Raw genomic sequence first — 26,825 nt, forward strand, 5'->3', positions numbered from 1 at the left:
GCCTCCAGCACTAGAACGCTCACCATCTCTTGAGATCAATGGTTCCTTTGTCGTGCTACTCTAACAATTAAGACATTTTTCCTGATACTTAGTCTAAATCCTGTAATCTCATACAACTCACAGATTGGTCGCCACCCTGCTTTCCAAAAGATTCTTGGAGCTGTAGTCTGAAAACAGACTTTTAAAGAGATTTCTTGCATTTCCTTATTCTTAGGACGTCTTATTCATTGGTGATACCAACTTGTTATCTGTCTTTCTAAGTTACGTTGGTCCTCATCTCGTTTCCCTTTTGCTGCTTCCCCATCTCTTCCACAGTTGCTCAGCGATGGGTTGTCTCCCAGGTTTTCCAGCCTTCGCAGCTAACAGTTGTGGAAGGAAAGAAGATCAACATCTCCTGCTACCAGAACGTCACATCTCATAACACAATGTCTTGGTATAAACAACCGCTGGATGGCCGAGGGTCTCTGACCATTTTAGGTTCTAGTTACTCAGGTGTGACAACAGCTGGAGACCTCGAAATAAACATGGACCCGAAATTGCGCTCAACAACCCTCACCAAAGAGGCGGCAGCTCTGAGTGACTCTCGTGTCTACTACTGTGCCGTGAGAGACACAGTGTGAGAAAGACAGGAGCTGGCTGCCCACAAACCACCACATGCATCTTCTGCCACCTTTGTTTCCATTGTCTACGTGGTTGTCTTTATCTTGCCTTCGGCTTCATCATGACTTGGGTTTAACTGGGTGTTTGATCAACGTTCCTTCCTTCTAGGTATAGAAGGATGTCTGGAAAATGCAGGGCTGAAAACTAGGTGATGTCTGGAAAATGCAGGGCTGAAAACTAGTGTCAACAGAGTCAAGGTGGGACAGCCCTCCCCCAAATAAACCTTTTCTTCCTATGGGTTTTGTTTACATTATTACCAGTTGGTGGTATATTGTTATGTTTTGTTCTGATTTGCTCTGGCACAGGATCGCTTGGGTCGATCTAACTGCTGTGTTGTTCCATGCTGACTCACACACTTTGTGGGCGGCTGTCGTTTGTCGTTGCTATTATTTTCACTTATGTACCATCGAGCCCTGTGGCTCACCGGTTAAACTGCACTACTGCAATGAAAACTCTGCTGAATCCCAACATACTGCGTATACTCGAGTATAAGCCGACTTGAATATAAGCCCAGACACCAAATTTTACCACAAAAAAACTGGGAAGACGTATTCACTCGAGTATAAGGCGAGGGTGGAAAATGCAGCAGCTACTGGTAAATTTCAAAAATAAAAATAGATACAGTACCAATAAATTCACATTAATTGAGGCATCAGTAGGGTAAATGTTTTTGAAGATACTGCCCTTCTTAACTGCAAGACGCACTTCACTGCCTGCGGAGGAAGGACCCATACTGGATGCTGCGCTCATCTACTGCTCTACTGCTGCGTAACAAGATGGAGGGAGACGGAGGATGGAGGAGGAAGGTGGGAAGAGAAAGGTGAGTACAGTGGTGCCCCGCACAGCGAGGTTAATCCGTTCCGGATTAACCTTCGCTGTGGGAAACATCGCTGTGCGGGAGGGAAAAAGCCATAGAAACGCATTGAACTTTGTTCAATGCGTTCCTATGGCTTTCAAACTCACCGTTCAGCGAAGTTCCTCCATAGGCGGCAGCCATTTTTGCGCCCTCCCCTCGCAGAACGAGGGCGCCAAAATGGCTGCCATCAGCTGTTCGGCGGGTCAAAAATGGCCACCGGAACAGCCATTTCGGGGCTTCCGCAGCGTTTTCGCGCGCTCCCCTTGCTTACCAAGGGCGCGAAAACGCTGCGCCCCGGCCCCTTTCGACTGTTCCGGCGGCCATTTTTGACCCGCTGAACAGCTGATCGGCGGGTCGTAAAGCGAAGGTCGGTAAGCGAGCAGCTTACCGACCTTCGCTCTGCAATTTTCGCTGATTGGGGCCATCGTTGTGCGATCGCTTTAGTGATCACAAAAGCATCACCATAGAGCGAATTCATCGCTCTACGGTGCGCTCGTTGTGCGAGGCACCACTGTACATAGAATATGCAGAAGGAGGAGGATGGGAGTGTCCTGGAAGCGGAAATGCAGTGTATTTGACCTGGGTCATCAGACCACCCACAGAGGCTGCAGGTGCCCGTAGATGAGCGGGGGAGTCTGGAGAACACCCGCACTGCAGGGGAGAACATGTAATTTTGACACTGACTCCAGTATAAACCAAGGGGGGTGCTTTTTCAGCAAAAAATGTGCTGCAAAACTAGGCTTATACTCAAGTATATACAGTAATTATGCAAACAACTCCTCCCCTCTTGTGCTGGGTGCTCATTTTACGACCTTGGAAGGATGGCAGGCTGACTCATGATGACCCTTCCTTATGGGCATTTTTTTCCTGGTCATTCTGCAGCTCTTTATACCCCACAAATCAGTAAAACAAAGAAGGAATGGAGGAGAAAGTGAAATAGATGGGAGAGGGCAGAGGAGACATACAAAAAGGGAGAGCAATATGATCTGGGAGTCGTCGTCTAGTCGTTTAGTTGTGTCCGACTCTTCGTGACCCCATGGACCAGAGCACGCCAGGCCCTCCTGTCTTCCACTGCCTCCTGGAGTTGGGTCAGATTCATGTTGGTCGCTTTGATGACACTGTCCAACCATCTCGTCCTCTGTCGTCCCCTTCTCCTCTTGCCTTCACACTTTCCTAACATCAGGGGCTTTTCCAGGGAGTCTCCTCTTCTCATGAGATGGCCAAAGTACTGGAGCCTCAGCTTCAGGATTTGTCCTTCCAGTGAGCACTCAGGGTTAATTTCCTTCAAAATGGATAGGTTTGTTCACCTTGCAGTCCAGGGGACTCTCAAGAGCCTCCTCCAGCACCACAATTCAAAGGCATCAAGGAGTAAGACGCTACAAAGCAGTTCCAGATGCTCCATCTGAATTTCATCCGGTCCAGACTAACAACAAAGGGACACCTTCATTTTTAAAAACTTTGTATGTGATGTCCCATAGACTTGAATTTGCCATTACACATTGACCACTAAAATGTGTTTATTCCTTGTAGAGCTGGGAAATATCACCTTTGAGACTACAAATCTCAGAATCCCCCTAGTTAGGATTGGGAATTGTAGTCCAAAGAAGTAATGATTCTGAGGTCTGTTTCCTCCTGGGGGGGGGAATCCACTTTCTTCACCAATTATTTATCAAAGTCTCTCTAAAACTTTCTGTAAACTTGGAAACCTTGAAATAAAGACTTGGGGGATTAATTAATATGAGAAGGTTAGCATGTCTCAAGATCTTCCTCATTTTTTTTTAATTGTCATCTTCTAAGGCGAAATGGTCGAAGAACCCAAAGCTATATATGGATGATAGATGAAAATATGGGCGAATTAAGGACCCTAAAGAGGAAACCTTAATAAAAAGCGAGCATGACATCATGAATAGGTTCTTCCTTAATTGTATCAGGTAAGCCTTAATTACATCTGTACTCTAGCTATATTTCCAATAACAATCAAAGACATTATCTTAGAAATTAGATCCGTAGACAGTGAGGTCGGGCAGAAGGAAAGGCAGAAAAATGAAAATTCTATTCCTGGCACTGGATATTCAAAAACTCTCACCAACAGTACTTGAGAAGCTGTGTATTTCTGAGTGAGTTTGTTGTTTACAGCCCCTGTCTCACCCTAATCGTGCCGAGCGAGGGTGTGATCAGACAGGGAAATTACTCACATTTTGGACTGCTTGTGAACAGTCCGGTGTGATCTGCTTTTTGGCGATTGCACGACGTGTTTGAGACTGCAAACCAGCTTGACCCTGATCTGTGCCCTTTGCAATCTAGCAGCAAGCTTACATTTGTGGGGGAGCTGGACCGGAGCAATTTTTCCCAGTAAGGTGTGCTTTTCCGATGCCATGAGATATGATCCTTTCTCCTCATCTGATTGCACGCTTAGTAATTTGTGATAACGCTCCCTACCTGTGATGAAGGGGACTGTCAGCCTCCATAGAAAACCATGGCAAAATCCACCTTGCTAAAAAATTTTGGAGTTTACATCTAAGTGTAATTTTCCTGGCAAAATCCATCCTGCCATGAACGTTTGGACTTTAAGTTCTCCACACCAGTAGAAGACTGATGAAGTGGCGTTTGGCTTACAAAAGCTTGCGCATTGTATGATGATTATTTAGTAGTCTCTAAAGCTATCACCCATTTTTTGGATTTGGAGTTTATCATAGAAAACTGGTCATCCAATAGATACTTTAGTTTCTGAGGATTGCAGGATCCGGTATATTTTTGGTTCATAGAAATAATATATAATCTGAAATGAGAATATATTGTCATATACGGGAATCCAAAATCAGTGAAAATGAGTTCAGTACACTATTGGCTCATTCCTTCTCTCTCCCTTTCCTTTCATTTTTATCTATTTATTTTTATTATTTTTACACATATAGAAAGGGACAGAAGGGTACAAACCAGATGAACAGAGGGTTGTTTGAACCTGTGAGTGTGGCTTACAGTGTTATGACCAAGTAATTTCTGCTTATGGTTTGTATTCTGTTTTCTGAAATTTGCAAGCTGCTCCGAGCACCACTCCTGAAGTGAAAAAATTGGGGTGCATAAACAGAAAGATAGACAGATCCGTAAAGTCGGATTGGTGCTAAAATCCAATCTGTATCCTGACAAGGTCACCCCAGGAGAAATGAATGCTTTGTCAAGTCAACACTAATGTAAATCCTGTCAATTTCAGTGGGTCTGCTCTAGTTGGAACTAAAACTGGATTCAGCCCTTGCTTCTTTGTATCCGGTATTGCTCTCTCTTGCGTTGGCATTTTAGGAAGAGATTTTTCTTAGCTCTACTGTTGGAGATCTTTTAGCTAGTAATGCCAATAATCAAATCCAGGGGTTCCAGCATCTCATGTGGAGATGAACAACTAATGAGTGGAGAAGGAAATAAGGCTAATTATAATACACGTATACCAGTACTGCATAATTTTCCATTGTAAATGTTAGTATGTAAATATGATTATTTGGTGCTGTTAGTTCTAGAACTGTAAAGGAGCAGGAAAGCAGGGTGATGAAGTCTTAAGTCCATAATTTTGTTCTAAAAGCAACTCCTCAAACTTTAACGACAGGATTAAAAATGTCCCCATGTGCAAAGAAGTTAAAGGGTTAAGAAGAATGTCTACGATTTTATTTCAGATCACAAGTCTCAAATACAACCTATATTTGTTTCTTTAGAACATCTGCCAGGTCGGTACCTATTACAGAACACCCAGGAAAAATAAAATAAAATGGAAAAATGTTAAACAAAACACAATGTTAAAATGTTTAAAAATTGTTTTTAAGCTTGGTTTTTAATCTTATCATACGTTTAATGGTTTTTTAATACACTATGGATATACAGTGTTTTAGAACCATATTTGTTTTATAGCATTTTCTGTTGTCAGCCACCTTGGGTGGGGAGAAAGGGGGCATATAAATAATAGTAAGTAAGTAAGTAAGTAAGTAAGTAAGTAAGTAAGTAAGTAAGTAAGTAAGTAAGTAAGTAAGTAAGTAAGTAAAAAAATACAATGATAAAATCATTAGCCATGCTAGAATCCATCCGTGCCTGTTAGATTATTATGTCCAACTAAAATGTCATGAATATGTGCCTGCATCATGAGGTTAGGAGGTACAAAAAAGCAGGAGTATGTGAGAAAAGGGAGCATGAAATACCATCTTTCAATCATGTTTTTATTGGTTTAACCCCAGGCAGTAATATTTTGGGCTCCTGAAATATGCCAGGTCCTCAGCTTCATAGGAATGATCGTAGATCCAGGATATGAATGGGTTGCAGCATTTTTTAAAAATTCTCTAGGTACGCATTTGTACATATAAAAGCAGAATATTTCTCTCTCCAGGTTGGTCCCATGGGCTTCCTTTTGCCCTGTTGAAATGGAAGGGCTAAATCATACCGCCGTCACCCATTTTGTATTCTTAGGACTGACCAGTAACCGGGAACTGGAGCTAACACTCTTTGTGATCTTCTGTGCCATGTACCTGAATATCCTAGCGGGGAACCTCCTTATCCTGGTGACGGTGGCTCATGACCGATCCCTCCACACCCCAATGTACTTTTTCTTGGGCAACCTCTCGTTCATTGATATCTGCCATTCCTCAGTCACGGCGCCCAAGATGCTTCTCGATTCCCTCTTCCTCCAGAAGACCATCTCCTTCGGGGGATGCATGGCCCAAGTCTTCTTCCTCCACCTCTCTGCTTGCGCCGAGATCTTCCTCCTCACCATCATGGCCTACGACCGCTACGTTGCCATCTGCTACCCACTGCACTACAAGTCTCTCATGAACTTGAAGGTCTGCTCCTGGCTGGTGGGCTCCTTATGGGTAGGTGCCACCATCCATTCGCTGGTCCAGACCGTCCTCACCATCCACCTCCCTTACTGTGGCCCAAACATCATTGACAGCTTTTTCTGTGATGTCCTTCCAGTGATCAAATTGGCTTGTACTGACACCTATTTCACGGGGGTCCTCATCGTCTCCAACAGTGGCACCATCTCGTTGGTTTGCTTCTTGGCCTTAGTGGCTTCCTACATTGTCATCCTGGTCTCGCTGAGGGGACGGTCCGCTGAGGGGTGTCGTAAGGCCCTCTCCACCTGTGTCTCCCATTTGATGGTGGTGTTGTTGTTCCTGGGACCTTGCATTTTCCTCTACACTCGCCCTTCCTCCAGCTTCTCCATGGACAAAATGGTGGCCATCTTCTACACCGCGGTGACCCCCATGCTGAACCCAGTGATCTACACCCTGAGGAATGAAGAGATGAAGAGCTCCATGAAAAAACTCAGAGGCCGCACCAAGGTCTTCTCTTTCAAGAAATGAGCGGATCTGTGGCGCCGAGAGAAAAAAATTGATGAATGGAGAAAAAGGGAAAGAGAAAATCCAATGCAACTCAGTGGGTTAGCACACCTTCAGAAAGCAAAGCTTCCCATTTTAAATACTAATAAGAGAGATGTAGGCCTCTAGAGATATCACCTGGATTTTGGATGTATCAGCAGAATACAAGAGGAAGCAAACAAAGATTTTTAGGTGCTGTGAGGCTCGGAAAATCTCCAGGACTGCCACCATCTTGGGACCTGCTAAAACTTGAAGACAAGATTGGAATGGGAAGTGTCAAGGTGCCTTCTGGCCTATGAGTAAGAGGGAATCAACCTCCATCATCACTCTCTGTTCAGACAACAGGCCACTTAGGTAGAGGGTGCTTGGTGGAGAAGCTCTGGACACCTTAAAGTTATTATTATTATTACAGCGGTGCCTCGCTTAACGAGGATAATCCGTTCCAGCGAAATCGCTGTAGAACGAAATCCTCATTAAGCGAAATTTAAAAAATCCATTGAAACCCATTGAAAACCCTTCAATGCATTCCAGTGGGCTGAAAACTCACCGTCCAGCAAATATCCTCCATAGGGTCGGCCATTTTCACTGCCTATAAAGTGAGGAATCTGTCCTAGAAAACAGCGGGGGGCATTTTGTACACCCGGTGGCCATTTTGAAACTCGACCAGCTGTTTTTAGATCATCGTAATGCGAAAATCGGTTCCCAAGGCAGGGAACCGATCATCATGAAGCAGATTTTTCCCATTTAAACCATTTTTTTGCGATCGCTTTTGCGATCGCAAAAACCTAATTGTCAGGCGATTTCCTTGTTAAGCAAGGCAATCATTAAGCGAGGCACCACTGTATTATTATTTTAAAATTAGGTAATCTAGGGAGGGACTCATTCTTAACAGGCCTGGGGTGCTTAGGTTGGGGGACCTCCGCCTGATTGGTCCCCAAGCCTCCCCCCCCCATTGCCATAGGGGCCAAAAAAGAGAGGGTTCATTGATGTCAATGGAGGGGTTTTCCTCCCCTTCCATTAACCTAGTCCCGATGCCGTGCACTTAAGGATGCCTACAGGTGAGTAACAACAAGAACAAAAAGAGTAACTTTAAAGCTGCAGGCAACATGTTGCATGTAGCATGTATATGAATCTCTAGCAATATTAGACACAGAAGTTTTCTCGTTTTATTCTTGTTATATGTGCTGAATTCTTGCTATATGTGCTAAAACAGACCAACATGGCCACTTCTTTGGAAACTTGTATTTTTCCTTCCAGGAAGGATATTTTTATTTTGGCATCAGACTTATTTCTCTTGTTTAGTTTTATGCCATTGAACCTTTTTAGTTTATTTGTACTGTTTAATACAAAGTTACATGGAATACATGTAGTCTGTGTCTATAACAGTTCCTGTGTCTCTATTTACCCATACTAGGAGTCAACCTTTTGAAATCAGAGGAACTAATTACCCAGGATTACCACATGATGAACACAATAGTTGCCATCAAAGCAAAAGCAGACATTGTAGTTAGTCCGTGATTAGAAGAGGTAAATCCTTAACTGACGAAAGCATCTGAATGTCACAGAGGGAGCTTCTGTCACCTGTAAGAGTATGGAAACAAACTTGCTTTGCTTAGTGATTGGTCTTAAAGCATGAGATTTCTTTGAAGTCTGATTTCGCAGCCCCAAAGATCACCTCAGTCACCAATATTATTGAATTTCATCTCTAATAGTTTATCTGTGATGTATTTTTCCACTCTAAGCATGATTCAGCTTTGATCCAGTCCAATATAAGTTGGGTTTCATTTGTTAAATTGCCCTACCTGTGTTCATGTCATTGGCTTTACGTTGCATGTAGTTATTCAGATGTATCCCTCCTCGTGTGTGAATTTCTGCTGGAGGCATCTAAATGTAATCATTGTCTATGGCTTCAATGAAGATTTTATGAGCAGGCGTCTTGTCATGGAAAGTGAGACTATTGTGAGACTTGTCAGTACCAAGGGAAATAATGCATGAGGAAGGTAAGGAAAGAAGGAGCCATCTGCCTGAGAGAGGGTGTTACAAAACCATAAATCCTGAAATCTAGGATTACCGAGTGGATGATCGCATCTGATTGCCACCGTCCGAAACACGTTGATGCACTAGGAAGTCTACTGTATTTTTCCGTGTATAAGACGCCTCCACACATAAGACGCCCCCACTTTTCTAACCCCAAATTAAGAAATCTAAGTGGGGCTTAGCAAGTGTAGGGGGGGAAGGGATCAAAGCACTGCAGGATCGCTTTGATCCCTGCTTTCCCCTCCACTTGTGTTTTTCTCTCCTCAGCTTACTTCGTGTATAAGATGATCCTCAATTTTTAGTCTATTTTTTTTTAGACAAAAGTATAGTCTTATACACAGAAAAATACGGTAAATTGTGCTCTGATGGAAATAGCAAATGCAAATGGATTGATAAACAAGGAGAAACACAAACAAGGATATTGAACGATGAGGTTAAAATGGCGACGGGTCTTGTGGCACCTCAGAATCTAACAAGGTTTTACTTCATAGAATCCTAGAATAGTCTTATAATAAGGGAGTTGGAAGGGGCCTAGAAGGCCATCGAGTCCAACCCCATGCTCAGTGCAGGAATCCAAATTGAAGCAGATCTGATGGCGGTCCAATTTTCTCTTGAAGGCCTCCAGCGTTGGAGGGCTCAACGTCTCCCGAGGTCATAAGTTCCACTGTGGTTCTGCTCTAACAGTTAAGAAGTTTTTTTTTTTCCTGATAATCAACCTAAATCTGGCTTCCTGTCACTTGAGTCCATGGTTGCGTGTCCTGCACTCTGGGATGATCGTGAAGAGATCTTAAACCCCTCTGCCTTTCAAGTTCTTGAAAAGGGCCATCCTATCTCCCCTCAGCCTCCTTTTCTCCAGGCTAAACCTGTCCAGTTATTCCAACCTTTCCTCACAGGGCTTGTTTTCCAGTCCCCTGATCCTCCTTGTTTCATATAGACTTTCTTGGACTACATCCCTGGGTTTTTACGTTTGATCTTTGCTCTCATGGACTTTGCTCCTCTTTTTCATGGGCAAAATTAGAAGAGGCCCAGAGGCGGTTGTAAAGCTACCAGGAAAATATGTGTCAGTTCCTTGTAGAAGATTCAAGATTACTTGATTTCTGTACCATAAAGCTGACAATGATGGGCTGGATAAACCACTTCAAGGGCTCCAGTTGCCTTGATCAAACCTGTGGCAAAAAAGTATAAATGTGATCTTGGTACACTTGATGAGGACGCGGGAGAGCGCCTTCTCTGTGGCTGCTCCCAGACTTTGGAACTCCCTCCCACTGGAAGCCAGGCTGGCCCCATCTTTGCTGTCTTTCGAAAAGCCAACAAAGACCTTTCTCTTCAGACAGATTTCTCCTTAGTGGCTGACTGTCTAGGAAAAGACAGTAAACGGGATGGCTTATATTTTGCTGCTTCTAAATCTGTTTTTTTTCCTCTTGCTTTTATCTGATCTTTTAAATATAACCTTAATAATTTTTCTTTAATATTTGAATAATTTACTGTTTTTAGCTTTTAATATTTTGCTATTAATGATGTGAGCCACATTGTGTCCTGCTTTAGGAGAAAGGTAGGATAAAATAAATAAAACAAATAAATGAATACAGCTTCAGCCTTGCAAAGCAACTTCTAATGAAGCCTCTGGAGGTCAGGAAAGGACACAAAATATTTCTCTCTGACCACTTGTTCACTCTGAAGTTTCTCATTCATCAAACAATGGAGCTATAGATTTGAAAGACACTCCAAGAGCTGCCTAGTTAAACCCAAGTCTAAGCAGGAATCCACAGGCAAAGCAGCTCTGATGACAATCTGAATGCCATACTTTAAAAATTATAGCAAGAAGCCAGAATGTAGGCAGATGATAATGGTTGAGTGCCATTCTGTTGCAGGGTTTTGAATATTGGTTAAATTTCTCTAGCTGCACAGTAGAAGTTGTGAGTCTGGTGGTCACTTTACTTCTGTGAATGTTATGTTGCTCTGAGAGATCTATGCACAAACCTGTGTATATAATGCCATGTATATATGTCTGACCAATGCTATCATATCAAGTCTAATATACAGTGGTGCCTCGCTTAACGAGTGCACCGTTTAATGATGAATCTGCATAGCGACATGTTTTTTGCGATCGCTAATGCGATCGCATTGCGATGTTTTAGATAGGGAAAACATCGCATTGTGATGATCTTCGCATTGCGATGTTTTACAAACAGCTGATCAGCAGTTCCAAAATAGCCGCCGGGCCACCCACAGTGTTTTCACACCCTGCCCTTGCTTACTGGGCGGTGAAAATGGCGGCCGGATGGAGGATTCCCCGCATAACAGTGAGTTTTTCCCCAATAGGAACGCATTAAACAGAGTTTAAGGTGTCCCTATGGGTTCCCCCCCGCATAGTGATGAATCCGGATAGCGACATTAATCCTGGAACAGATTAACATCGCTATGCGGGTCACCACTGTATTATGCTACGAGTCTTATCAGAACTCTCTCTGTGTTTTTCCTTATATGACCGTGTCTTTGCTCTGCTTATAAAGGGGAGGATTTGAAGCTATCAGATAAGAGACCGTGTAACTTGTTATCTTGGGCTCCAAGGTTTCTTTTCCCTAACAGAGTGCTCTTGGAAGCTTCATTATCCAAATCCGACTCCAAGCTTCTGGAGAGGCAAACGCCAATTCGCCTTTGGAGGTGGACCCAACCCAACACTTCCCTGCTTCCTCCTAATGCAGTGGTGGACAATTAATTTCTATAGGGGGGCCACATGAAAAATCTGAACTGTGTTTGGAGGCTGAACCAACTTTACTTAAAAATAAAATGAAACAGTGATATTATGATTGTTTTTATTTTAAACATGTTAATCTTCACAAATACTGTACTAAAGAGTTTTTTTGCAGTATGTTAAAGATAAGCAACTGATCAACTTTAGACAAAAAGCTATAAATGGTTTTGATGTTCAAAACTGTCCACGGGCCGGACAGGAGCGCCTCACGGGCCATATGTGGCCCTCAGGTTGCACTTTTGTCCAGGTCTGTCCTAATGTCATTTGTCCCCCAAATCGACCTGTCGTCCTCGCAGCTTGTTTAAGGCATTCAGCATTTCCTCGTTCCGGAGGGTGTAGATGATGGGGTTCAGCAGTGGGGTGACAGCCGTGAAAAAAATAGAAACCACTTTGTCCGCAGGGAGACTCTTGGCAGGTCTGAGGTAAATGAAAATGCAATGGCCCAGGAAGAAAGTCACCACGGTTAAGTGAGCGGCGCAGGTGGACAGAGCTTTCCGCCGTCCTTCAGAGAAGCGTTGCCTCAGGGAAATTAGGATGACCACATAGGAGACCACCAGGACTATAAAACAGACCACCGAGATAACTCCAGAGTTGGAGACGATGAGTACCTCGAAGACAAAGGTGTTGGCACAGGCCAGTTTGATGACCAAGGGCACGTCACAGAAGAAGTTGTCAATGGCATTGGGGCCACAGTAGGGCACATTGAGCGTCAGGGCCGTAAGGGCGGTGGAATGCAGCAACCCACCCAACCACATGGCCGCAGCCCAGCGGAGACAGGCCTGCCCACTCATGATGGTCGTGTAATGGAGAGCGTGGCATATGGCGACGTAACGGTCGTAGGCCATGATGGTGAGAAGGAAAATCTCCGTACAGGCAAAGAGGTGGAGGAAGAACATCTGGGCTATACATTCCCCAAAGGAGATGGTCTTTGTCTCTGTGAGGAAGTCAGCCAGCATCTTCGGGATGACCACCGAAGAATGGCAGACGTCGATGAAGGAGAGGTTGCTGAGGAAGAAGTACATGGGAGTGTGGAGGTTTTTGTCGTAGACAATTGTGGCCACGATGAGGACGTTGCCGACAAGGATCAAGGCATAGATGACAGTGAAGAAAACGAAGAGGGCCAGTTCGGTGTTATGATTGGCGGTGAGGCCTGAGAGAACGAATGCCTTCACGGTAGTGACATTCTCTGGAACCATGTTCATTTGTGACTGGAAGGGCAAGAAATGAAGAAAACTGTGAGAATTTGGTGGTTCTTACATGCTGTCAAGTTGCTTCCAATTTCTGGCAATCCTAACAGGGCTTCCGAAATCTGCTAGGTGGTCCCAGAATGCTTTACCATTGCTCCCCCGCCTCAACCCCACTTCCCAGTGAATTTCTTCTAGAGTTCTAATCCAGGGCTTTATCCACCACACGTTGGATCTCAGTGGTAACTAGAAGCAAATAATTTTTATGATGGTCCCTTCTAAACAGAGGGAACTGCTTCAAATGAAGACCGATTTTTTACAGGGGAAAATGAAGGCATCGGCTTTGATAGCTGGAACCTACTTCTATCCATATATTAAGACCCCACATCTGTCAGGGGCCACCCGTTAGGCAGTAACAGAAGGAGGCAAGATGAGCAACCTGATGGTTTCACCAGTAATATTTAGGAGGGGTTTCCTCTTAAGAGCAGAGGTGGGCACAAACTGAACCAGGAACCAGAAAAAAGCATGAATTGGACTGGTTTGTGGCTTGGTTTGGGAATTCCATTTTGCTGAAATGAAACGAAGCATGGAACTTCGTTCTTCTTGTATTGAAACTGCCACCTCTGCCGCTGCTGCTGCCATCCTGAGGGGCAGCAGGCCTGCCTCCTTGTATGTGCGCATGTGCTTGTCGCCAACAGGCATGTACAGAAGGCCTGGTGGGTGCATGCTCACAGGTGGCAGGCCCAGTTTCCATGCAGAACCCTGAAAAGTGGAACCACAAACTGGTTTGTTTTTCAGGGTGGTGGTGGTTTGTCATAGATTGGGTAGCCACAAATCACGAACCATCATGAACCACGGGTTTCGTGGCCCATCTCTACTCAAGAGGAACACTACTGAAATTACAAGTAGTCGTGTCTCCGGTAGACCACTCCTTGCAAGCTGTACAGTAAAGCTCAAACTATATTCTATGATTCTTTCATTGTTTAAACCCAGAAAGCAACCTGTGAGCCTGAACTGAGGAAAAGATGTGAGGTAAAAAAATAGTCAAAAAGTTGTACTGGGATACAATCTCAAAAATGATAGAATGATTTCAATACGAATCCAAGGCAGACCTTTCAGCATCACAGTAATCCAAGTTTATGCACAAACCACCGATGCTGAAGAGGGTGAAATTGACCAATTCTATAAAGAATTACAACACCTTCTAGAACTGACACCAAAGAAAGATGTTCTTCTCATTATAAGGGATTGGAATGCTAAAGTAGGGAGTCAAGAGATAAAAGGAGCAACAGAAAAGTTTGGCCTTGGAGTTCAAAACAAAGCAGGGCAAAGGCTAATAGATTTTTGTCAAGAGAACAAGCTGGTCATCACAAACACTCTTTTCCAACAACACAACAGGCAACTCTACACATGGAAGTCACCAGATGGGCAATATCGAAATCGGATTGATTATATTCTCTGCAGCCAAAGATGGAGAAGCTCTATACAGTCAGCAAAAACAAGACCTGGAGCTGATTGTGGCTCTGATCATCAGCTTCTCATAGCAAAAGTCAAGCTTAAACTGAAGAGAGTAGGAAAAAACAATGGGCTAGTCAGGTATAATCTAAACCAAATCCCTCATGAATACACAGTGGAAGTGAAAAACACATTTAAGGAACTCGATTTGGTGGACACAGTGAAGAACTATGGATGGAGGCTCATAACATTGTATAGGAGGCAGCAACAAAAACCATCCCAAAGAAAAGGAAATGCAAGAAAGCAAAGTGGCTGTCCAATGAGGCCTTACAAATAGCAGAGAAGAGCAAGGAAACAAAATGCAAGGGAGATAGGGAAAGTTACAGAAAATTGAATGCGGACTTCCAAAGACTAGCAAGGAGAGAAAAGAGGGCCTTCTTAATTGAAAAATGCAAAGAAATAGAAGAAAATAATAGAAAAGGAAAAACCAGAGATCTGTTCAGGAAAACTGGAGATATTTTGTGCAAAGATGGACATGATAAAGGACAAAAATGGGTGGGACCTCACAGAAGCAGAAGACATCAAGAAGAGGTGGCAAGAATACACAGAGGAATTATACCAGAAAGATTTGGATATCCTGGACAACCCAGATAGTGTGGTTGCTGACCTTGAGCCAGACATCCTGGAGAGCGAAGTCAAGTGGACCTTAGAAAGCATGGCTAACAACAAGGCCAGTGGAGGGCATTCCAGTTGAACTATTTAAAATCTAAAAAGATGATGATGTTAAGGTGTACACTCAATATGCCAGCAAGTTTGGAAAACTCAGCAGTGGCCAGAGGATTGGAAAAGATCAGTCTACATCCCAATCCCAAAGAAAGGCAGTGCCAAAGAATGCTCCAACTACCGCACAATTGCACTCATTTCACACGCCAGCAAGGTTATGCTCAAAATCCTCCAAGATAGGCTTCAGCAGTATGTGGACTGAGAACTCCCAGAAGTACAAGCTGGATTCCGAAGGGTCAGAGGAACTAGAGACCAAAGTACTAACATGTGCTGGATTATAGAGAAAGCCAGAGAGTTCCAGAAAAATATCTACTTCTGCTTCATCGACTATGCGAAAGCCTTTGACTGTGTGGACCACAACAAACTATGCCAAGTCCTTAAAGAAATGGGAGTGCCTGACCACCTTATCTGTCTCCTGAGAAACCTATATGTGGGACAGGAAGCAACATTTAGAACTGGATATGTAACAACTGATTGGTTCAAAATTGGAAAAGGAGTACGACAAGGCTGTATATTGTCTCCCTGCTTATTTAACTTATATGCAGAATATGTCATGCAAAAGGCTGGACTGGAGGAATCCCAAGCCAGAATCAAGATTGCTGGAAGAAATACTAACAACCTTCAATATGCAGATGATACACTCTGATGGCAGAAAGTGAGGAGGAATTAAAGAACCTCTTAAAGAGGGTGAAAGAGGAGAGTGCAAAAAACAGTCTGAAGCTGAACATAAAAAAACTAAGATCATGGCCACTGGTCCCATCACCTCCTGGCAAATAGAAGGGGAAGATATGGAGGCTGTGACAGAGTTTACCTTCTTGAGCTCCACGATCACTGCAGATGGTAACAGCAGCCACAAAACTGAAAGACGTCTGCTTCTTGGGAGGAAAGCAATGACAAGCTTTGACAGCATCTTAAAAAGCAGAGACACCTTGCCAACAAATGTCTGCATAGTCAAAACTATGGTTTTTCCAGTAGCGATGTATGGAAATGAGAGCTGGACCATAAAGGCTGACCACCGCAGAAGTGATGCTTTAATTGTGGTGCTAGAGGAGGCTTTTGAGAGTCCCCTGGACTGCAAGGAGAACAAATCTATCCATTCTAAAGGAAATCAAATCTGAGTGCTCACTGGAAGGACAGATCCTGAAGGTGAGGCTCCAATACTTTAGCCATCTCATGAGAAGAGAAGACTTCCTGGAAAAGACCCTGATGTTGGGAAAGTGTGAGGGGAAGAGGAGAAGGGGACGACAGAGGACGAGATGGTTGGACACGGTCACCGAAGCAACCAACATGAATTTGGCCCAGCTCCGGGAGGCAGTGGAAGACAGGAGGGCCTGGTGTGCTCTGGTCCATGGGGTCACGAAGAGTCGGACATGACTTAACAACTAAACAACAAAAAAATTCTACCCATTTCTTCTGGTTAGTTTCCAATTTAAAATCAGCCTCCCAAACTGTTCTTCCACCCTCTTTTGGAGTCTTTATTTTCTCATGCAGATAAAAACAAGAAACTAGTTTGGGTAGGGAAGTTTAAAGTCAAGGATAGCCTAAGATATTATTCTACCTGATGTGAGAGACAAGAAAGAGGATCAACAGAAGCTGATACTGGAGAGGGGTAGGCATCCTTCACCTGGGTTCGTTCATTCTATCTATCTATCTATCTATCTATCTATCTATCTATCTATCTATCTATCTATCTATCTATCTATCTATCTATCTATCTATCTATCTATCTATCTATCTATCTATCTATCTATCTATCTATCTATCTATCTATCTATCTATCTAATCCAAGCATCTCTTCATCAATCCATCTAACTTTTCATGGCCTTAAGGTTAAGGCAAGAAGTGTTTCTCCGGGAAATTCATTCCAGTGTTGGGTGACACAATCAAAAAGGCCTTCTCTCCATTTACCACCAAAACAAGCAGGGCTGGATCCACAGTTACTTGTACGTAGAGTCAACCCATGTCAGGCAAGGGTATGGCTAATGCAAAAGTAGATTTAATATTAATACTAATTTTAGAACTGCAAGCCTTATATACAGTTTTATGTATAGTCTGTGCTGGGTGTGAACAGGTTTGCGTAAAGTCTGTGCTCAACAGCTTGAAGCTGTGTTCTAAGAAGCATGAAATGCTGTGCCATTATGTATAAAAATTACATGAATTAAGTGGGTATGCATAGAATTAATCAGGGCAAAACTTCCTAGGTATACCTGTCCACCTGCACATAACATACATGCTGCTGTTCAGATGTTGTGATGTGTTTGCTCAAGGATCTCATTAAAATAAGATCTTATTACTATGTGCAGTTCTCAGGGTGCCCAGTTTTAAACGTGATTGCTGCATTTTTGTAAGGCATACGTAGCATGCAGAGCATACGTAGCATGCATGAGAGATGCAGAATAATAATAGCACATACATTCAACAATCAACTATGTTTGCCTGAAATGGCCAAACTCGTGATAGCACGGCAATCTTTTTAAAAAAATTTTGCTACATGTACGGCATTAAAAATTAAACCATATTGTTTCTATATGTAACCCTCTAATTCCAGATCTTTCAGCCCCAGTGAAATACAGGGTTACTTACATTTTGTACTGATTCCAGTTGTGTGATGCAGTTCACAAATTTTTTTTTGGTCAACAAACTCTGAATGTTCAATTTGAAAATAATAATAATGAAGGCCTCTTCCAAAAGCCGCATTGCTCAATTTACAGGAACCAGAAAACATATCCTGAGCATTTTCGTTGCCGCCTCTCTTCAAAGTTGGTTTTTTTTCTTCCAGCATAAGAACATCAACCTTAAATTTCCCACCTCTCTGTTCTATAATATAATATTGTGCTATATTCCTGTCTGTTTTCTATTCCCAAATCTACAAATAACGCTCCTAGTTCTAAATCAAATTGGGACCCAGATTTGCATGACGTGATTCCTTTTTTAGGGATTTTTTTTTTTTTGGTATAACAGGAATCTAAGGGAAACTTCACTGTTTAGTTGAAAGAAAGATAAGATAACAAAATTTTGCTTTCAAAACAAGCCTGCAAAAGAATACTAAACCGAGCTGACTACATTTTGCTCTGTCCTGGCTGACAGCTCTGGAGATCCTATGCCATCTGCATCCATAAATACATTCCCCTTCCCCCCAGCAATAGTTCATAGATGGGATGGGATGTCGAAGAGAGGTATAATGCCCTAAGGGCTGCCACATTGAAAAACTCCTGGCCAAGTCTCATGGGAAGTTCGACAAGAGCCTCAAAGTTTTGGAGACTTCGAAAGTTAAAGCTGTGAGTCATTTAACAAGCCTCTTAGGCTTTCAGATTTTGTGCTCCAACTGCGACTTGAGATAGTCAACTGCGTTTTAATGGCTGTCATGTTAGCAGAAACCTAACCCAATGTTAGAATTGATGCTTTTGAATTGTGGTGCTGGAGGAGACTCTTGAGAGTCCGCTGGACTGCAAGGAGAACAAACCTCTCCATTTTGAAGGAAATCAACCCTGAGTGCTCACTGGAAGGACAGATCCTGAAGCTGAGGCTCCAATACTTTGGCCATCTCATGAGAAGAGAAGAGTCCATGGAAAAGACCCTGCTGTTGGGAAAGTGTGAAGGCAGGAGGAGAAGGGGACGACAGAGGACAAGATGGTTGGACAGTGTCATTGAAGCTACCAACATGAATTTGACCCAACTCCGGAAGGCAGTGGAAGATAGGAGGGCCTGGCATGCTCTGGTCCATGGGGTCACGAAGAGTCGGACACGACATAACGACTAAACAACAACAACCCAATGTAACTCCTTTACCAGCTGGGTGGTTTTAACAGGGCTTGGGATGCTAATACCCGAAAACAAAACTTACAGTGGTGCCCCGCTTAATGATTACCCTGCTCCATGACGAAATCACTTCACAACAATGTTTTTACAATCGCTTTTGCAATTGCAAAACAATGTTTAAATAGGAAAAGACGCTTGACAATGATCGGTTCCCTGCTTCGGGAACCGATTTTCCACTTAACGACGATCAGAAAACAGCTGATCGTCGGGTTTCAAAATGGCCCCCTGCTGTGTTAAGGACAGATTCCTCGCATTACAGGCACCAGCAAATGGCCGCCCTAGGGAGGATCTTCGCTGGACAGTGAGTTATTTCACCCATTAGAACGCATTAACTAGTTTTTAATGCATTCTAATGGGTTTTTTTACTTTCACTTGACAATGATTTCATTGTACAGCGATTTTGCTGGAATGGATTATCATCGTCAAGCGAGGCACCACTGCATTTGTTTGCGTGATTTCTTATTTATTTAATTTCCACCTGGCCTTCCTCCCAGTAGAGATAACAAGTTCCATTCATGAAATTCATTACACTTTTAATAATGAAGTTTTAATATACAGCAGGACACCCATATCTGTGGGGGGATTGGTTCCAAGCCCCCTCGCAGATGCTGAAAACTGCAGATAATAGCAAATGCTATGCATAACATGGTAAAAATAAGAAATCCAGAAAAAAGTATTTTCTCCGTGTGTCACCAGAACCAGTCACTAGAGGGAGATAGAGACCATACTATGTATACTAAGAGTGGGGTTCACAGCCTGGGGGTACACCTGGACCCAACGCTCACCATGGAAACCCAAGTGGTGTCGGTAGTTTGCACCGCCTTTTTCCACCTTTGGCGGATTGCCCGGCTGCGACCCTACCTTGACATGGGGGCGCTCACTACCTTGGTACATGCACTCATAATCTGAAGATTAGACCACTGTAATGCGCTCTACATGGGGCTGCCTTTGAGGCTGATGTGGAAACTTCAGGTGGTGCAGAATGCAGCAGCCAGACTCCTTACTGGAGTGAGAAAATACCAACATATTTCTCCTGTTCTGGCCAAGCTGCACTGGCTGCCCATCCGTTTCCGCATTGACTTCAAAGTTCTAATGCTTACTTATAAGGCCCTAAATGGTTTAGGACCTCGATACTTGGTGGAGTGCCTGCTCCCACCAAAATCTACTCGGATCACCCGCACGAGTCAGGAGGTGAGGCTGAGGAGCCTTGTTGGGAAGGTCACGGCGTTCTGTGGCTAGTCGCGCTGGCCACGTGACCACGGAAACTATGGACAAATGCTGGCTCTACGGCTTGGAAACGGGGATGAGCACCACCCCCTAGAGTCGGACATGACTGGACTAAAGGTTCCTTCCCACCATGATGGTACCTATTTATCTACTCGCATTTTTACATGCTTTCGAGTGGCTCCAACGTCTTCTCTGCAGTGACCTTCTGTCTGAGCAGTTTATGTAGTGCTCGCTTCATATCTTCGTTCCTCAGTGTGTAGATGATGGGGTTGAGCAGTGGGGTTATAGCGGTGAAGAAGACAGACACCACCTTGTCTTCGGAGAAGCTGGTGGAAGGGCGGGAATAAATGAAGATGCAGTGGCCCAAGAAGAGAGTCACGACTGTGAGATGGGCCGCACATGTCGAGAGTGCCTTGCGCCGGCCTTCTGCAAAGCGGTTGCGGAGGGAGACCAGTATGACACCGTAAGAGACCACCAGAACCACGAAACAGACTATGGAAATGAGTCCTGAGTTGGAAACAATAAGGATCTCGATGACGTAAGTATTGGTGCATGCCAGCTTGATGATTGGCGGGACATCGCAGAAGAAGTTGTCCACCTCCCGAGGGCCGCAGTAGGGTAGGTTGATGGTCATGCCAATCAAGGTGAGGGAGTGCACTGTCCCTCCCAGCCAGATTGTGCCAGCCAATAGCAAACACACCTTGTGGTTCATGACAGTGAGGTAATGCATTGGGTTGCAGATGGCCACGTAGCGATCGTAGGCCATCACAGTGAGGAGGAAGATCTCTGTGCAGGCAAAGAGGTGGAGGAAGAACATCTGGGTGACGCAACCTTCAAAAGAGATGGTCTTTACCGTCGTCAAGAAGTCAGCCAGCATCTTAGGCACAGTGACTGTGGAGTGGCAGATGTCAATGAAAGACAGGTTGCTCAAGAAGAAGTACATGGGTGTGTGAAGACCTCGGTCATGCAAAATGGTGATCATGATGATGCCGTTGCCCACCAAGATCAACAGGTAAACCACCAAGAAGATGACAAAGAGCACCAGCTGTGTCCTGGGGTTGCTGGAGAGGCCGACCAGTATGAACTCCGTCACCAACGTCTGGTTTTGTGCTGGCATTGTCCAGTTTGCAGCCACTCTTTTGTCCATTTCTACTCTAGAGAAAAACAAGGAAAAGGCAGCAGAACGTTTAATAGCTTCATTGGATGATACCAATGAGAACCTTCAGGCCGATACTTTGAAACAATCATGGGAAATTTGCATTCCAAATAAAATAAACATGAAGTAAATCTCAAATGCTCAACTTCTGGAGTTGGACTGCAAGGAGAACAAACATCCGTTCTGAAGGAAATCAACCCTGAGTGCTCACTGGAAGGGCAGATCCTGAAGCTGAGGCTCCAGTACTTCGGCCATCTCATGAGGAGAGAAGACTCCCTGGAAAAGACCCTGAAGTTGGGAAAGGGCAAAGACAAGAGGAGAAGGGGACGACAAAGGATGAGATGGATGGAAAGGGTCATCAAAGCTACCAACATAAATGTGACCCAACTCCGGGAGGCAGTGGAAGAGAGGAGGGCCTGGCCTGCTCTGGTCCATGGGGTCACGAAGAGTCGGACACGAATTAACGACTAAACAACAACAACAAAAATCTCAAATATCATAGAATTGTTGTAGGGTTGGAAGGGACATGGGAGGTCTTCTAGTACAAATCCCTGCCCAAGGCAGGAGACCTCCCACCATCCGAGATCTCCTATCATCTGGGACAGAGGGCTGTCCAATCATTTATTGAAAACTTCCAGCGATGGGTCGCCCACCATATTGGGCGGCCAGCTTTTCCACTGCTTCATGATTCTCACCCTCAGGAAATTCCTCCTTATTTTCAGGTTGGATCTCCCTCTGACAAGTTTCCACAAATATTATATGAAGAAATACTTCATCACCTATCTGTTGTAAACTGCCCAGAGTGGCCCTGGCTTCCAGATGGGCAGTATATAAATCAAATTGATGATGATGATGATGATGATGATGATAATGATAATGATAATGATAATGATAATGATGATAATGATAATAATAATAATAATAATAATAATAATAATAATAATAATAATAATAATAATAATAATAATAATAATAATAATAATAATAATAATAATAATAATAATAATAATAATAATAATAATAATAATAATAATAATAATAATAAAGCAAAGGTGGGCAAAAAGGTGGTCTGTGGGCCTCATGTGCGATCCCCCAGCACCCGGCCTCCTAGCACTCTGTGTCTCCATTTTAAATTATTTTAATACAGTGGTGCCTCACTTAACAATTGCCTCGTTAAACAACAAAACCGCGGGACGATGAAGTTTTTGCGATCGCTTTTGCAATTGCAAAAGGATGTTCCTATGGGGAAAATTCGCTTAACGATGATCGTCCCCTGCTTCGGGAACCAATTTTTCACTAAACGATGTTTCGGAAACAGCTGATCGGCGGTTCTAAAATGGCCGCCCACTGTGCAAAATGGGTCCCCTCTGTGTTTTCAGGATGGATTCCCTGCTTTACAGGCAGCAAAAATGGCCGCCCCTATGGAGGATCTTCGCTGGACGGTGAGTTTTCAGCCCATTGGAATGCATTGAACCGGTTTCAATGCATTTCAATGGGCTTTTTCGTTTCGCAAGACAATCTTTTTGTAAGACAGTGATTTTCGCTGAATGAATTAACATCGTCTTGCGAGGCACCACTGCATATTTCCAGATCAGAAAGTCTCCTTGCATTCTGCAGAAACCAGACAAAGCAGTTTTGCCATGTTTTGTGTTATTATTTAAAAAAATGGGGACCTGGTCTTCCAAGGTCTGAGGTGTCTCCTCCCATCATTAGAAAGGCAACATCTCCCTGTTCTCTTTTTCTCTGTGTCTCTACGGCGAATCGTCTTGTAGATTTTAAAGTCAACAGATGCTACAAGAATGCACCAAGAATCTCTTGTACCCGAACCTGTACATTTACTTGACCCTGAACCTTTCTCTTCCCAAGGAAATGGATCCTGCAAATGACCAATTCTCCTAGAACAGTGGTTCCCAACCTTCGATCCTCAGATGTTCTTGGACTGCAACTCCCAGCAGTCCTGGTCCGCACAGATAGTGGTGAAGGCTTCTGGGAGTTGTAGTCCATGAACATCTCAGTTACCCAAGGCTGATAACCACTGTTGTAGAATATCCTCCCTTCCATTCAGAAAAATGGAATTGAGCAATGGCGGTGGAACAATCAATGTTGACCTGTAGGTGATCGTCATGACATTTCCCTTAGTCAAGCCTGCAGGGAATGTCCAAAAATTCAGGACCACACCCATTCCAGCAATGTTCGTCTTCCAACAGGAGCAGCGGCTTTGTAAACCTGATGGCTCTTAATTGCCTATTCTGGATCAAGTCACCCGAATTTTTGCATGACAACTAGGAGAGCCACAAACAGCAGCAAAGAGTTGTGACCTGAAGTCCTATCGGTTGAAAACCCCATGGTCATTAGAGCCAAATGATCAGTAAAAGGTGGCGTCGGTGGTCCGCACCGCCTTTTTTCATCTCAGGCGGATAGCCGAGCTGCGGCCCTACCTGGAAGTGGGGGCGCTCACCATCTTAGTACACGCGCTCGTAATCTCAAGATTAGACCACTGTAATGCGCTCTACGTGGGGCTTCCTTTGAGGTTGCTGCGGAAATTACAGGTGGTGCAGAATGCGGCGGCCAGATTACTCAGTGGAGTGAAAAAATTCCAACATATTTCGCCCACTCTGGCCGCATTGCATTGGCTGCCCATCAGGTTCCGCATCGACTTCAAAGTGTTAACGCTTACATATAAAGCCCTAAACGGTTTAGGGCCTTGATACCTGGCGGAACGCCTTCTCCCACCAAGTTCTACCCGGGTCACACGGGCGAGCCAGGAGGTGAGGCTGAGGAGCTTAACGCCGAGGGAGGCCCGAAAAGAGAAAACAAGAAATAGGGCCTTCTCGGAGGTGGCTCCTCGCCTGTGGAATAATTTACCTCCTGGTATTCGCGGAGCTCCCTCGCTGGGCACTTTTAAGAATCTACTAAAGACCTGGATGTTTCGGCAGGCCTTCTCACCAGATTACTTTTGATTTTCTTTTCTCTTATTGTCTTTTCACCTTTAATTGTTTTGTAATTTGTTGTTTTATTTTTATAGTATTTTATCTCTGTTGTAAGCCGCCTAGAGTAGTCCTCCGCGACTAGATAGGCGGGATATAAATAAAATAAATAAATAAATAAATAAATAAATAAATAAATAAATAAATAAATAAATAAATAAATAAATAAATAAATAAATAAATAAATGTTGACCTATGTGGAAGTTAAGAGATAGGACTGTTGGAAAATCGATTCTGCCTTTGCTCCTATACTAGCTGCTATGAGGACTGTGGCTCAGCTCAAGAGGAATCCCGATGAGGGTGTCAGATGATATTCTCAACTCTGTCAATGAACATTTCCTGGTGCTTCTACCCTGTAACTCCTGGCTCCACCACTGATTCCCTGGCAAAGAATAAAATTTCCTGACATGTTCTGGCTTATTCTGCAATGATTCCCCTCTCCCCCGTTACCTACATACCCTCTATCTACACTCACTTCCCCTTTGGCTCAGAGAAACAGGTTCCATTGCCTTCTGGATCAAGTTGTGTTCTTGTATGGCCAAAAGTGGCAGGTAAGCACCAACACACCAAGGCCTGATGTCCTACTGCAGGTTCCTACTAAGAGGAGACCCAGTGATAAGTCAACATTTATATAAACTCCCTTCAGTCAATAGGTTCACTTTAGCTGGCATTACAATATTTCAGCACTGGTTAGGCCTCATCTCGAGTACTGTTGTTGTGTTCCCGGGTACCACACTTTAAGGCAGATGCCAACAAACTGGATCAAGTTCAGAGGACAGCAACAAGGAGGATCAGGGGATTGGAATCCAAGACCTATGAGGAAAGGCTGAAGGACCTGGGCATGTTTAGCCTTAAGTAAAGAATACTTGAGGGGAGATAGGATAGCACTTTTCTAACACTTGAAAGGTGGTCATACAGAGGAGGGGCAGGATCTATTCTTGATCATCCCAGAGTGCAGAACATATAATAATGGGCTCAAGCTAGAGGAAGCCAGATTTAGGCTGAATATCAGGAAAAAAATCTTAATTGTTAGAGAAGTATGACAATGGAACCAATTATGGTGGTGGATGATCCAACAAGGGAGGTGGTGAACGCTTCTTGCATTAGGCGGGTGGTTGGAATCAATGGCCTTATAGGCCCTTTCGAATTCAATCATTCTATGATTTTGTGATAATATACTAGTTGCCCCATGTAGTATTTGAAGGCTCTATGTGGGGCTATCTTTGAAGCTGCTGCAGAAACTACAGGTGGTGCAGAATGCGGCGGACAGACTCCTCAACGGAGTGAGAAAATACCAACATATCTCACCTACTCTGGCCGCATTGCATTGGCTGCCTATCCGATTCCGCATTGACTTCAAAGTATTGATGCTTATGTACAAAGCCCTGAACAGTTTAGGGCCTCGATACTTAGCGGAATGCCTACTCCCACCAAGATCTACCCGTGTCACTCGTGCGAGCCAGGAGGTGAGGCTGAGGAGCCTAACGCCGAGGGAGGCCCGGAAGGAAAAGACAAGAAATCGGGCCTTCTCGGCAGTGGCTCCTCGCCTCTGGAACAATTTCCCTCCTGAGATTCGGGGGTCTCCCTCGCTGGGTATCTTTAAGAAGCAATTGAAGACATGGATATTTCGGCAGGCCTTCCCATCAGAGAATTCCTGACACCCTTCTTCTTTCCTGTTTTATTGTTTCTTTTACCTTGTCTAAGGCTTTTACCATTTAAATTGTCTATATGTATTTTTATTGTATCGTTTTTATGATTGTCAGCCGCCTAGAGTGGTCCTGACCTGACCAGATAGGCGGGATATAAATAAATAAATAAATAAATAAATAAACAAACAAACAAACAAACAAACAAACAAACGAACGAACGAACGAACGAACGAACGAACGAACGAACGAACAAACAAACAAACAAACAAACAAACAAACAAACAAACAAACAAACGAACGAACGAACGAACGAACGAACGAATGAATGAATGAATGAATGAATGAATAAAGGCTGTTATCTGTGCTTGGATCAGGTCCATTTGAACACAGCTTAATAGAAAATCGGTGCTATCTACTTTCCACATGTTCACCACTGATACTACCTAGTTTTTAATTTAGTATTGTCAGCACATCTGCCACTTTACAATGAACATATACTGGCAGGTCGCTGCCCCAAGGAGCTTACAATGTGGAATTTTGTTCAAGGAGAAACAACAATGCAGCGGCAAGCAAATTGTGACTTTTTGGGAATCCATGCTCCTATCATAACTGACCCCCAAACCAGATGCAAATAAACAAAAAAAGCTAACCAAAGAAGGATGTATTGCTACATTTAGACACCTCCAAAAATGACAACTCACATTTTAAATAAATGGCCCAGCTCCTGCAAAGATAACATGAAAAAAAACACTCCTTCTCGCCTATCAAAAAACCCAATAGCGGACATACGTCTCAACTAGGGACATTGAACTTGGGTCAGTTTTGCTTGTCTTCTCCCCAGAAATAAAATCTGAATCTATTTCACAGAATCATTGCATCGAAATCCCTGCTCAGTGGAGGAACCCA

At 43.8% G+C, this 26,825-nt stretch overlaps 3 protein-coding genes across 4 annotated transcripts; 1 reads left to right on the plus strand and 2 right to left on the minus strand.

Moving 5' to 3' along the window:
- The first annotated feature begins 2,035 nt into the window (after positions 1 to 2,035).
- LOC110087663 (olfactory receptor 4E2-like) lies at positions 2,036 to 10,605 on the plus strand. Its single transcript, XM_078378413.1, has one exon. It carries the CDS (start codon positions 5,914 to 5,916, stop codon positions 6,850 to 6,852), a length of 939 nt encoding a protein of 312 aa, XP_078234539.1. The 5' UTR covers positions 2,036 to 5,913; the 3' UTR covers positions 6,853 to 10,605.
- Positions 10,606 to 11,621: 1,016 nt separating this feature from the next.
- LOC110087637 (olfactory receptor 4E1-like) lies at positions 11,622 to 16,178 on the minus strand. 2 transcript variants are annotated; one of them, XM_073003025.2, is made up of 2 exons: positions 16,158 to 16,178; positions 11,622 to 12,843 (listed from the first exon to the last, which is right to left on the minus strand). In XM_073003025.2, the coding sequence occupies exons 1-2, from the start codon at positions 16,176 to 16,178 to the stop codon at positions 11,920 to 11,922; spliced, it is 945 nt and encodes a 314-aa protein (XP_072859126.2). In that variant the 3' UTR covers positions 11,622 to 11,919. The 2 variants fall into 2 exon arrangements, with proteins under 2 accessions (XP_072859126.2, XP_020665157.3); XM_020809498.3 differs by lacking the exon at positions 16,158 to 16,178 and having other exon boundaries at positions 11,622 to 12,855.
- Positions 16,179 to 20,287: 4,109 nt separating this feature from the next.
- LOC110087653 (olfactory receptor 4E1-like) lies at positions 20,288 to 21,665 on the minus strand. The gene has a single exon (XM_020809517.3). The coding sequence runs from the start codon at positions 21,272 to 21,274 to the stop codon at positions 20,288 to 20,290; it is 987 nt and encodes a 328-aa protein (XP_020665176.3). The 5' UTR covers positions 21,275 to 21,665.
- Positions 21,666 to 26,825: the final 5,160 nt, after the last annotated feature.

The sequence above is a fragment of the Pogona vitticeps genome, chromosome 6 (assembly GCF_051106095.1).
Source record: "Pogona vitticeps strain Pit_001003342236 chromosome 6, PviZW2.1, whole genome shotgun sequence".
NCBI classification, from domain to species: domain Eukaryota; kingdom Metazoa; phylum Chordata; class Lepidosauria; order Squamata; family Agamidae; genus Pogona; species Pogona vitticeps.

Excerpts from the sequence above, each read along its gene's own strand:
- LOC110087663 (XM_078378413.1), top strand. The coding sequence starts at position 5,914 with ATGGAAGGGCTAAATCATACCGCCGTCACCCATTTTGTATTCTTAGGA.
- LOC110087637 (XM_073003025.2), bottom strand. The coding sequence starts at position 16,178 with ATGGATAGATTTGTTCTCCTT. Across the intron at positions 12,844-16,157 it reads TGGATAGATTTGTTCTCCTT|AATGTCACTACCGTGAAGGC; the intron begins GCAGTCCAGGGG and ends ATGGTTCCAGAG.
- LOC110087653 (XM_020809517.3), bottom strand. The coding sequence starts at position 21,274 with ATGGACAAAAGAGTGGCTGCAAACTGGACAATGCCAGCACAAAACCAG.